At 45.2% G+C, this 12,412-nt stretch overlaps 1 protein-coding gene across 1 annotated transcript; it reads right to left on the reverse strand.

Moving 5' to 3' along the window:
- mmaa (metabolism of cobalamin associated A) lies at positions 1 to 8,723 on the reverse strand. Its single transcript, XM_066679382.1, has 7 exons — positions 8,510 to 8,723; positions 7,841 to 8,262; positions 7,092 to 7,214; positions 5,956 to 6,126; positions 5,769 to 5,854; positions 4,466 to 4,615; positions 1 to 1,109 (listed from the first exon to the last, which is right to left on the reverse strand). Exons 2-7 carry the CDS (start codon positions 8,220 to 8,222, stop codon positions 822 to 824), a joined length of 1,200 nt encoding a protein of 399 aa, XP_066535479.1. The 5' UTR covers positions 8,223 to 8,262; positions 8,510 to 8,723; the 3' UTR covers positions 1 to 821.
- Positions 8,724 to 12,412: the final 3,689 nt, after the last annotated feature.

Below are 12,412 nucleotides of genomic sequence, written 5' to 3' on the forward strand. Positions count from 1 at the left end.
CAGATTTAATTTCGGAATCACCAAATTTTACCTGAAGAATGTGCTGAATATCTGGGCTTTAATACCAAACCAAAAGAGTAATTTCATACCACTGTGAGATGTATATGTCCAGGCATCTGTTTATGAACTGTTTACCAAGTCTTCATGAGCAGACTGAAGTGTCACAGACAGAAATCACTAATCAAATCAAATTATTTTTATTTGTACAGCATTTTTTACAATTGATGTTGCCACAAAGCAGCTTCACAGAACTCCATTAAAGACATGAAATGTAAAAATGTAAAAACTAATGTGTAATACTGTGCTGTCCATTGACCCAACAAAGAAACACCTGCACACAGACAGCTCAAGCACTCATTGAATCAATTATCATTACTATCCTGTATCTTTTAACCACCCAAACACCCTTGAAATCACCCCAGTGCTCAATTAATATCTTCTGTGTTTATACAGGTCTCACTCAACTCAAATTAAAGAGTTAATTCAACCCTGTGGTCATTGAAGGAACAGCTCACCAAAATAAAAATCAAATTTACATCATATTTGTTAAATACAGTTGATTGTTCAAGACGTGTTTAGTGTTCAAAGACAGGTCAAAGTGGCTGTGAAACATCCAACACCAGTACCTCACCCCAGTAATGTTCCCATGGCTTAATGCCATTGAATTCTCGCATCCGTGCACCAATGTACACTACAACCTTTCTGGAACAGTAGAAATACTCATGGCAGCAAAGAGGAAACAAACTCCCCTTTAACACGTTTGATTTCAGAAGAAATTAAAATAACCTTTGCCCATCGAGTGTGTGTTTAATGGGCATTTGTTACTGTGGGGACCGGAAAGCCCTGAGCAGGAGGTCGGCAGCCAGTCCTGGAGAGATATGACCCTGTATCACCCTCTTCTCCATCTCTGGTATTCCAGCCTGCACTGCGGGGTGCTCTCTGAAGTGCTGGAGAGCGTTCTCCTGGATCAGACTCCACAGCCAAACCTTCTGCTGCTCTCGTCTCCGCCCCTGCAGCTCTCCACTCGCCAGCATAGAGTCACGAAACTGCAGCATTACCTCCCACAGCTCCGGAACCCCCTCAACTGTCTGAGAGGACACGCGGACCACCTGAACCAGCGTCACCCATGGAAAAGACAGTAGAGGGGAAAATGTCAGGGGTTTAGAGGTATCCTACACATTAGTTAAATGTTTACACAATTCACAATCCATGCCCAAGTCTGTAGATACCACTTCTAATAGAATACACCCATTGTGGACAGAGCTGTTCTACTCTTCTCTACTTATAGAAAAGCATTGCTGACATTATGGGATGTGGTGTAGCTAGCCCCAATGCCAAGTGTCGGCTAGAGAGGTGTACAAAGTGTTGGGGTGTTGAGCTTGTGGACTGATGGGGTAATACCTTGAATACCAGAAGACCTATTGGATGAGTAAGTGCCTACCACCTTTGTCCATAGAGTGTGTCTTACAGACGATAAGGAGTCAGTGAGGAGAATGCTACATTAAAACAGGAAACTAAGAAATGATACGAAAAGAAATAAAGAAAAATGAAGGCCAGGATTCATGAAACAAAGGCACAGAACGAATGCAAGTCAGAAATGTCAGTAAGAAGAGAAAAGGCCATTCATCTACACACATCGATCCACCATTACGCTACACACTGGCTAACAGTGCAGTCTTGAAGTGCTGGAAATGAAATATTGAATTTATAAACCGGGCAAGTTTAGACTCAACACAGAAACAGCTGTGAGGGTGTGGGCCTTTTGAGCCGATACTATGCAGCACTCCATGGAGTAGCTGTGTATCACTGTGAGGCGAAAGAAAGATGAGCTCAAGTCTGCTTCACCATTCAGTATCTAAACCATACAAACAGGATTAAACCAAACGTATACGTACAGTGGCCAAGAAAAATTCTATATAACACTGGCATAACTGGACATGGCAAAGGTGAAAAGCGCGGCCACACATATCGCTCCCTTCTCACTTTCAATGACTGATGAACTGCCGGCTTGGAAGCCTTCAGGGAGGCTGAAAGTGGGGGGGTAAAAAAAAAAATCAATATGGCCGAGGCATCCTCCAGTCAAAGGGACGCTGCTCTGAGCGCGCTCTGTGGAGGGGAGACAAAGACTTAAAGCGGCTCTCATCTGTGTGGGTGGCCTCTAATCAGTGAAATGCATGAGGCCGCGGTGGGCCGTTCAAAAGGGGCAGCCACGCTGGCACGCTGCCCCGCAGGCAGATGTACTGCTGGGGGACAGAAGACAAAAGGGCTACATGCCAGTGTCCAGGATGAGCTGAGCACGCTGGGAAACTAGACATTACAACGTGTCATATGCATACCAGATCCTCCAAACACACACACACACACACACACACACACACACACACACACACACACACACACACACACACACACACGAAGAATGTGACCTCATTTGTTACAGAGAGTGAGACAATCAATCTGCATCAATTCCTGTGACGTTCATTAGCATATAAAGAGACTATGTATTCAAATTATAAAATGCTATTTAATTATAACTAAGCAGTATATCACAATATAAATTATTCTTATTAATTAAGAAATTAATATCATATCTGTCCATAAAGTACTTCCAATCAAACCCATATATGATATAATAATGTTTGTTGTTGTCTTTCCTATCGGTCCGGTGTTTATAACGAATGAGCTTATAACATTAGCAAATGTAGGTCGCCCGTGTTGGTCAAAGAGCGAGGAATATAAAGAGGGAAGGATCTGATCCTGGACCAGTGCTTTGACTCTGATGTACCACAAACAGAAGCTGTGGACTGTGTAATGTATGCTGGGTAAGGATCATGTTCCAGCTCCAGCGGACATCTGCAGACCTCATGTGCCGAGATGGAACCGGATGCATGTGAGTGAAGACATGCAAAAAACAAAAGCCTCCCCTAACCATGAGGGCCATTTATAAAACATCAAGAACACTTTCATTATGCAGCATCGATCCTGGCCACGTTCCGAACTCTATCAATATCAAATCCTCTTATGTGCAAAGACGACTAAGTAGCTTCCAGCTCAATCTGAGGTACAAGAAAACACAATGCATCGCTGTCATGCAAAAAACAAACAAAAACAAAAAAACGTATGCCTTAACATAATCGGAATATTCATGAATATGTATTTTACAGATGAGACACTATTGGTGGGTGGCACAGTGGCGCAGCAGGTAGGTGTCGCAGTCACACACCTCCAAGGACCTGGAGGTTGTGGGTTTGATTCCTGCTCTCCCTGTGTTCTCCCTGTGTCTGCGTGGGTTTCCTCCGGGTGACTGTCTGTGAGGAGTGTGGTGTGTTCTCTCTGTGTCTGCGTGGGTTTCCTCCGGGTGACTGTCTGTGAGGAGAGTGGTGTGTTCTCCCTGTGTCTGCGTGGGTTTCCTCCGGGTGACTGTCTGTGAGGAGTGTGGTGTGTTCTCCCTGTGTCTGCGTGGGTTTCCTCCGGGTGACTGTCTGTGAGGAGTGTGGTGTGTTCTCCCCGTGTCTGTGTGGGTTTCCTCCGGGTGACTGTCTGTGAGGAGTGTGGTGTGTTCTCTCTGTGTCTGCGTGGGTTTCCTCCGGGTGACTGTCTGTGAGGAGTGTGGTGTGTTCTCCCCGTGTCTGTGTGGGTTACCTCCAGGTGACTGTCTGTGAGGAGTGCGGTGTGTTCTCCCCGTGTCCAGGTGACTGTCTGTGAGGAGTGTGGTGTGTTCTCTCTGTGTCTGCGTGGGTTTCCTCCGGGTGACTGTCTGTGAGGAGTGTGGCGTGTTCTCCCCGTGTCTGTGTGGGTTTCCTCCGGGTGACTGTCTGTGAGGAGTGTGGTGTGTTCTCTCTGTGTCTGCGTGGGTTTCCTCCGGGTGACTGTCTGTGAGGAGTGTGGTGTGTTCTCCCTGTGTCTGCGTGGGTTTCCTCCGGGTGCTCCGGTTTCCTCCCATGGTCCAAAAACACATGTTGGTAGGTGGATTGGGGACTCAAAAGTGTCTGTAGGTGTATGTGGGTGAGTGAATGTGTGTGTGTGTGTGTTGCCCTGTGAAGGACTGGCGCCCCCTCCAGAGTGTATTGCCGCCTTGCGCCCAATGATTTCAGGTAGGCTCTGGACCCACCGTGACCCAGAACTGGATAAGGGTTACAGATGAATAAATAAATGAATGAATGAATGAATACTATTGGTCTTCCAAAGGGGTGAAGGGGGTGGGGGTTTATTAATGTAGTTACACAGTGGGGGTATGGATGGTGTGGGGCCTGGGTTCAAGCCTCGTCTTGGGTCACTGTCTGTGCAGAGTTCAGAGTATTCTCCCGGTATCTGCTGCTGAGCCAATAAGGTTTTGTCCAAGCCCAGGTGGAATGGGAGGGTTACATCAGATGGTCATCTTCCAGATTGACAGGTGATCTGCTGTGGTGATCCCCTGCTGGAGCAGCTGAGAATGAAACGACATACTCTTGCACTGAGAACATACCTTAGGTTTCCACGTCTTTGATTTTTTTCGGAGTAGCTTCAGAGCACTTGTGTATTCGGCTTGAATTTTTCGCGCTGGAACGACCAACTCGCCGTCCGACTTCGTGACCACCACCAGATCAGCCTTCTCAATGATGCCTCTCTTGATTCCCTTTGTTTAAGAAAAGAAAAGAAGGAAATTGTTTAAAACAGAGTTCCGCCCTGTGTTTTATTTCTTTACTGTAAATGAAAACAAAGTTAAAAATGAAATGGAAAGAAATAAGAAATTCTCATTTTCAAAAGTGGAGCTAATACTTCTGCGATTTAGAAAAACATAGGATTTATTTCCATCACGAATGCTTTGATCTGCTGGCTATATTTAAAGCACAACTGATATAATTATAATGTTATTCCTACATTCATTCATCCATTATCTGTAACCCTTATCGAGTTCAGTGTCGCGGTGGGTCCAGAGCCTACCTGGAATCATTGGGCGTAAGGCAGGAATACACCCTGGAGGGGGCGCCAGTCCTACACAGGGCAACACAGACACTCACACCTACGGACACTTTGGAGTCGCCAATCCACAACGTGTGTTTTTGGACTGTGGGAGGAAACCGGAGCACCCAGAGGAAACCCACGCAGACACAGAGAACACACCACGCTCCTCACAGTCACCCGGAGGAAACCCACGCAGACACAGGGAGAACACACCACACTCCTCACAGACAGTCACCCGGACGAAACCCACACAGACACAGGGAGAACACACCACACTCCTCACAGACAGTCACCCGGAGCAGGAATCGAACCCACAACCTCCAGGCCCCTGCAGCTGTGTGACTGTGACACCTACCTGCTGCTCCACCGTGCCGCCATGTTAAAGTTATATTTAACTTAAAGTATATTTTAAAGTTTTTTTCAGAGAAGATAAACACTTACTTCAGAAAAAATAGGTTTCAAAATAGAACTGTCTCAGGTGCTTAATGCTATGTGTAATGCTAGCGACAGCTCATCTGAACATAATGAACAGACCCATGTAAAGTCTTCAGTCTGTTTGATTATACTCTAATATCCAAGACCATACCATCAAATAGCTGCTGATTAAACTCTGACCAAAAAACGATTAGATTTGCCCCAAAAATACTTTGAACAATATACGGCCACATTAAGGATTTTTCCTTCACCTGTAAAGTTAATGTTTGACTCATGAGGTTATGGAAATGGAAATAGGAAGTTGGGTCTTCCACAGCTTTAAATCTCAGAAGTAAATATCAGTGTCCCTCAGAGCCACGACTGAGCTCTGAAAGCACTGAAGTGTTCACCTGCAGTTCATCTCCTCCTGCTGGTGGAATCAGTAACACAAACAAATCCACCATATCAGCTACTGCAAACTCCGACTGACCCACGCCTGGACACATCAGGAACAAACTCAAGTCAACAAGGGAAAAGGAGAGCTGTGCAAAATATCGGAGCAAATATTTGTGGGGTGAAGGATGAAGGACACCTTACCCACAGTCTCCACCAGGACGATGCCGTAACCTGCCCCCTCACAGAGGACAATTGATTCGTTGGTGGTCCTTGTTACTCCCCCGAGTGTTCCAGAGGTGGGAGAAGGGCGGATGAAGGCATTCATGTCTCGAGAGAGCTCAGTCATCCGAGTTTTATCCCCCATTAATGAACCTGGAGATGAACAAGCTGATGCTTTCAAATTGTAAATAATTAATTCCACATTATAACTATTAGTGGCTATTTGAAACACTTTCAGACTCAGATTCAAAGACAGACCCAAATTATAATTTAATGTAGGGTTTAAAGATTTTGGCAAGCATACACCTAAAAAAAAATTGGCTAGGTTTGTGTGGGTTTCCTCCGGGTGACTGTCTGTGAGGAGTGTGGTGTGTTCTCTCTGTGTCTGCGTGGGTTTCCTCGGGTGACTGTCTGTGAGGAGTGTGGTGTGTTCTCCCTGTGTCTGCGTGGGTTTCCTCCGGGTGACTGTCTGTGAGGAGTGTGGTGTGTTCTCTCTGTGTCTGCGTGGGTTTCCTCCGGGTGACTGTCTGTGAGGAGTGTGGTGTGTTCTCTCTGTGTCTGCGTGGGTTTCCTCCGGGTGACTGTCTGTGAGGAGTGTGGTGTGTTCTCTCTGTGTCTGCGTGGGTTTCCTCCGGGTGACTGTCTGTGAGGAGTGTGGTGTGTTCTCCCTGTGTCTGCGTGGGTTTCCTCCGGGTGACTGTCTGTGAGGAGTGTGGTGTGTTCTCCCTGTGTCTGCGTGGGTTTCCTCCGGGTGACTGTCTGTGAGGAGTGTGGTGTGTTCTCTCTGTGTCTGCGTGGGTTTCCTCCGGGTGACTGTCTGTGAGGAGTGTGGTGTGTTCTCCCTGTGTCTGCGTGGGTTTCCTCCGGGTGCTCCGGTTTCCTACCACACTCCAAAAAACACACGTTGGTAGGTGGATTGGCAACTCAAAATGGTCCGTAGGTGTGAGTGTGTGTGTGTAGCCCTGTGAAGGACTGGCGCCCCCTTCAGGGTGTATTCCTGCCTTGCGCTCAATGTTTCCAGGTAGGCTCTGGACCCACCGTGACCCTGAACTGGATAAGGGTTACAGATGACGGATGGATGAATGGAAATTGATAGAAAACTAATAAACAGAGCTCACCTCCGGTCGTGCTGGAGGAAGGGTCAACAGCCAGCACTGAGACTTTGTGGCCTTTTTCTGTCAGAATTTTCCCAAGGACTTCGATGAAGGAGGACTTCCCTGCACCAGGAGGACCAGACAGACCTGCATTCACACACACAAACACACACAATCACCACAGGTATTTCAGTGGACAGCAGATGGTGAGTGATTGTAGAGTTTACAACTGTAACAATGAGCTTCACAAGAAATGATGCGTATCCGGACCGCAGATGTTACAATAAGGTGGGTGTTATGTAAACAATATTGGCCAAAATAATGCAGGCCAATCACAATACGGCATTTTGCATGTATCATGCAGCCCAGGAGTCTTAATACAAGTTCATTACAGACTTGTTTAGAGAAGTGCTTTGTTAATGGGAGGTCTCTCAGATCATCTTCCTATGTCTCTTTTACACCACTGACTGAGTCTGAGGTGAAGTGCAGAACCATGGTGTGTTTCCAGTCTTCCTGTAGCTGCTCACATCTCATTTAAAACCCTGATACACAACACACACTTGGACCTGCTCATCCCTGTCTGAGGACAGTGCCCAAAACCATACCCAGATTTTCAGCCGCTCCTCTGTCCTCGTTCACAGATGAAATAAACATCCTTATGTTACATAAAAAGGCCAGAATCTAAGGCTATTATTAACCAGAACACTTTCTTGATTACGCAATGTCAGAAAGAAGAAGGTGTGTTGAAGGCTGAAAACAAATCATCCACTCACCCACTCTGAAGGCCACAGGTTTCCCCCCGTTAAGTCTCTCCTGCTCCTGTTTAAAGGCCAGAACTCTCTGAAGCAGCACCTGGGCCAGCTCCTTCTTCCGGGGGTGCTGTGTCTCGACCAGAGTTATAGACTCCGCAAGAGAGGCCCTCTGACCGCCAATCAGTCCAGTGTAAAGCCTGTCCAGCAGTCTCCTCTCCCTGTCCGTCAGCTCTGAGCCGTGGTGGTGTAAAGCCCTCTCCACAGAGATGCTCCTCCGGTGCAGCAGAGAGCAGAGAGGAGCACTCCACTGTCCAGCTCTGGACATCGGAGAGGGACATTTCACAGCCGCCGAGAGGCAAACGGACAGAGTTCTCACACGCTGAAGGCATGGGAGGAGACCCATTGGACAGGGGCTCCTCGGCCGTAGGGCCAGGATACACAACCTGAGAATGAGAGAGAGAGAGAGAGAGAGAGAGAGAGAGAGAGAGAGAGAGAGAGAGAGAGCTTTAGTTAACAGTCAATCTCCACAAAAGAACATGAATCAATAAAGGCCAAGGAGCAGCTGAACATGAGCCTAAGATCACCTGACCCCTCTACTGCTGTGATGGCTTAATGTTATCAAATCCACACAGCAAGGTTCATACATCTAATAGTAACATGATATTACAGGAACTCCCCAGTAATACACACCTGGACTGTGTGCCGCTCTGTCCACTACACACACCTTATTTACCGCATCATTAAATAAGAGCGAAAACCCCACACACACTCCTCAATTATCACAACTCACATCACACACCCATCGTTCTACAAAATAAAAACACTCCTCAATCTTTACAACACACACTCTTCAGTCCACACAACACACACACACACTTACACACCTCAGTAATCACAACACACACCCCACAGTCTCCCCAGTGAAGACACATACGACCTCTCACTCACACCACAGTGACATCCTCGACAAATTAAAAGTCCCCCTTTTCAAAATAAAAGTACTATTTTTTCCCTCTGGTCAGTTCCCTTCTGGTGAGGTCCCTTCTAAATACAGTATAAATATAAATATAAATTATAAATATAGTAAGGCGACGCATTGAGATATGTAATGTTTTGTATCGAGGGAGATATTTTAAAACCCTCGAATTATTAAGATAATTCCATGCCTTATTTAGTCGTCCTCGCGGGTTTTTATATCGTTTACATGTTTTATTTTCTCCAATATCTTTTAGTTTTAAGTAAAATTATTATTATAAATCATAAGCCTTTGTTAATTATGTATATTTAGATTCATTTATTTTATATTTATTTAAATAAAACATACTTTTTCTAAAAATATATTTTTATGACTAGGTTTCCTGTCTAAATGTCCTGTAAACATTTTGTGGGTTTATGAAAATTACAGAATACATAAAATGTGTGTGTGTGTGTGTGTATACGGCTTGTTCAGTATCACCATCAGTACCAGATTCGGCCAGATGGGGGAAGCAAAGCAAAGGGAGTGACTAGAGACCGGCTTTAATGTACACTATATGCCCAAAGGTTTTAGTTATTAAAGTTATTAGTGAATTGTCGTATTCAGTTGTTTAAAGAAACCCGTGTTACCGCAAAAAAATTAAAAGTAAAAAATCAATTCCATAATTTAAATATTACAAAAAAACACAACAAAAAAAAACAGATTCATTCATTCATTATCTGTAACCCTTATCCAGTTCAGGGTCGCGGTGGGTCCAGAGCCTACCTGGAATCATTGGGCGCAAGGCGGGAATACACCCTGGAGGGGGCACCAGTCCTTCACAGGGCAACACACACACACACACATTCACTCACTCACACTTATGGACACTTCTGAGTCACCAATCCACCTACCAGCGTGTGTTTTTGGACTGTGGGAGGAAACCGGAGCACCCGGAGGAAACCCATGCAGACACAGGGAGAACACACCACACTCCTCACAGACAGTCACCCGGAGGAAACCCATGCAGACACAGGGAGAACACACCACACTCCTCACAAACAGTCACCCGGAGGAAACCCACGCAGACACAGGGAGAACACACCACACTCCTCACAGACAGTCACCCGGAGGAAACCCACGCAGACACAGGGAGAACACACCACACTCCTCACGGACAGTCATCCAGAGGAAACCCACGCAGACACAGAGAGAACACACCACACTCCTCACAGACAGTCACCCGGAGCAAACCCACGCAGACACAGAGAGAACACACCACACTCCTCACAGACAGTCACCCGGAGGAAACCCACTCAGACACAGGGAGAACACCACACTCCTCACAGACAGTCACCCGGAGGAAACCCACGCAGACACAGGGAGAACACACCACACTCCTCACAGACAGTCACCCGGAGGAAACCCACGCAGACACAGAGAGAACACACCACACTCCTCACAGACAGTCACCCGGAGGAAACCCACGCAGACACAGAGAGAACACACCACACTCCTCACAGACAGTCACCCGGAGGAAACCCACGCAGACACAGGGAGAACACACCACACTCCTCACAGTGTATGAAATTTGCTTGTGTATATTTTTGATTTACACAAAACGTATTATAAACCCTTTAAAGAGCATTAATGTTGGAACTATGGTAAAATCAACACAGCAACAACTGCAGGTAGCAGCTTTATCTCCAAATTAAACCGGTGTTTGTAAATACACTACAGCACACTGAAATGAACAAGGCTCTGTGCACTTATTAAAAGAATAAAAGCTCATTAAGTGAAAAGAAGACAGTACGTCGAGGTGATGGAAACAATTTTATTGAATCTTCCAGTAGAGTTTTGATATTCATGGATAAAACCACTTTCTGGAAACACTACGCAGCAATAACAGCACAAAAAGGACGCAAACAAAGACAAAGAGTCACTTGTGAAAGTGCAGATAATGACAAAACCACAATATATTTTCTTTAAAAAATACAAAAATGTATCATTTTAAACAATGGATGGGACTTTTCTCTACGAATAAAAAAATTAAAGTAAAAGTTAATCAAAAATCTACTTTTTACAAAAGAACACCAATAGTGCCATTTACAACTTAGTCATTGGATAAAATCAGCTGTTTAAAGAAAAAAAAAAAGAATACGTTCAGGCAAAAGGCTTTTTTTCTTTCTCTTTTTTCCCGTGTCATGAGGAAAATCGGGGCTCAGTTTCTCAAACGTGTCACAGGGGTGAGGCCCTAACCTTCACCACATAAAAGGTCCAACACTGCTTTTGTTAAATTCACTCTGGGACCCAATTCTTTGAAAGCACCTTAAATATCCGTCTCCCACTCTGCATCCCATAATGACTCCTGATGTCCAGAGGTTTGTAGACACTCTTTTTAGTGGGATTTGCTCTACTCCTTACACAGACATGCAGCTTTTATAATCACCACAAGAAGGGCATTAACCAATAGAACAGAATGCTTTTGGCACATGGGGCTTAGCCTGCAACAACCAATCCTCCAAAGCGTGGGCTAGAGGAGTATAATCCCCCAGGGCTGTGGAGCAGTGGAACCGTGTTCTCTGGGGTCACGGACACTGACTCAACGGCTATAATCAACACAGTCCCAGTGTACGTCTAATGTTTGAAAGCAATCAAATGAAACCCAACAGTGTTCAGAAGAAACATTAGACAAGTGGGCGTCTACAAACTTGTGGCCACACAGTGTTTGTTTATTAGGGGAAACGCAGACATGTCCATGAGGTTTCCAAAGTATAGGATTGGAGAATACTACATTACAATGTTTTAAAGCACACTGTTATCATCGTTGTTGCACGGTGCTGCTTTTGAGGAACTCATCCCTGTGAATGAAGACTGAGGAAATGAAAGAAGGGATCTGCTGCTGAATGCTGTTGCAACGCGAGACTGGTTCCTCAAAGCTGTGCTCCTTACTCTCGGTCCAGATCTGATTCAACTCATCGAAACCCACGAGCTTTACTCCATCAGAGACACGGAGTAACACCAGCTTAACGGAACACACTTCACCAAACAACAACAACAAATGAAAGCCACTGGGGGCTGTTTACCTCCATTTTATTTGCTTAATTACTAATACCCTTCAGTGCTTTTCATCTGTTTTTATAAACAATGTTCCTGACACATTCACACAATGAAACTGACACATTTTGAAAAAAAAAAAACCCTCTGGAAACTGTCTTTTTCTATTTGACAAAGTCACTCTGAGTGGTTTGATGTGAAATTGTGGAACAACCTCGTGATTTTTGATTTCTTTTCACTGGTGATGATGGAAATGCCAGGTCAGGAACTCTACAGCACAAACACTTAAAGGCTAAGCAGCAGCTCTATGAAAGTGTCAAACAAATAAACACAGTGGAGTTTGAGTTCCTACCTTGTGTTTATTGAGAGTCAGAAAACGTTATTTCTTACTAATTGAAGGAATAAGGTTTAAAAGACCGTAAGTCCCCCCCCCCCCCCCCAGCGGTGTTGGAAAACTCTAATAGGCGTCTTGCCTGTGACGTAGATGGTGGACAACAACTCTAGAAGCTGCACTTAGTTTAATGCAGAATGAGGAAAAGGTGTGTTGTTTTTGGCTGCAATCATTCAATGTACAGTGGGAC

This window comes from Hoplias malabaricus, chromosome 8, assembly GCF_029633855.1.
Source record: "Hoplias malabaricus isolate fHopMal1 chromosome 8, fHopMal1.hap1, whole genome shotgun sequence".
NCBI lineage: Eukaryota > Metazoa > Chordata > Actinopteri > Characiformes > Erythrinidae > Hoplias > Hoplias malabaricus.

What these genes read in the sequence shown, in the direction of transcription:
- mmaa (XM_066679382.1), bottom strand. Translation starts at nt 8,222, where the DNA reads ATGGGTCTCCTCCCATGCCTTCAGCGTGTGAGAACTCTGTCCGTTTGC. An exon ending in ACCTGTGGCCTTCAGAGTGG is followed by an intron (nt 7,215 to 7,840) that starts GTGAGTGGATGA and finishes GTGTGAATGCAG; the next exon opens with GTCTGTCTGGTCCTCCTGGT. An exon ending in CAAAGACGTGGAAACCTAAG is followed by an intron (nt 1,110 to 4,465) that starts GTATGTTCTCAG and finishes ACGCTGGTTCAG; the next exon opens with GTGGTCCGCGTGTCCTCTCA.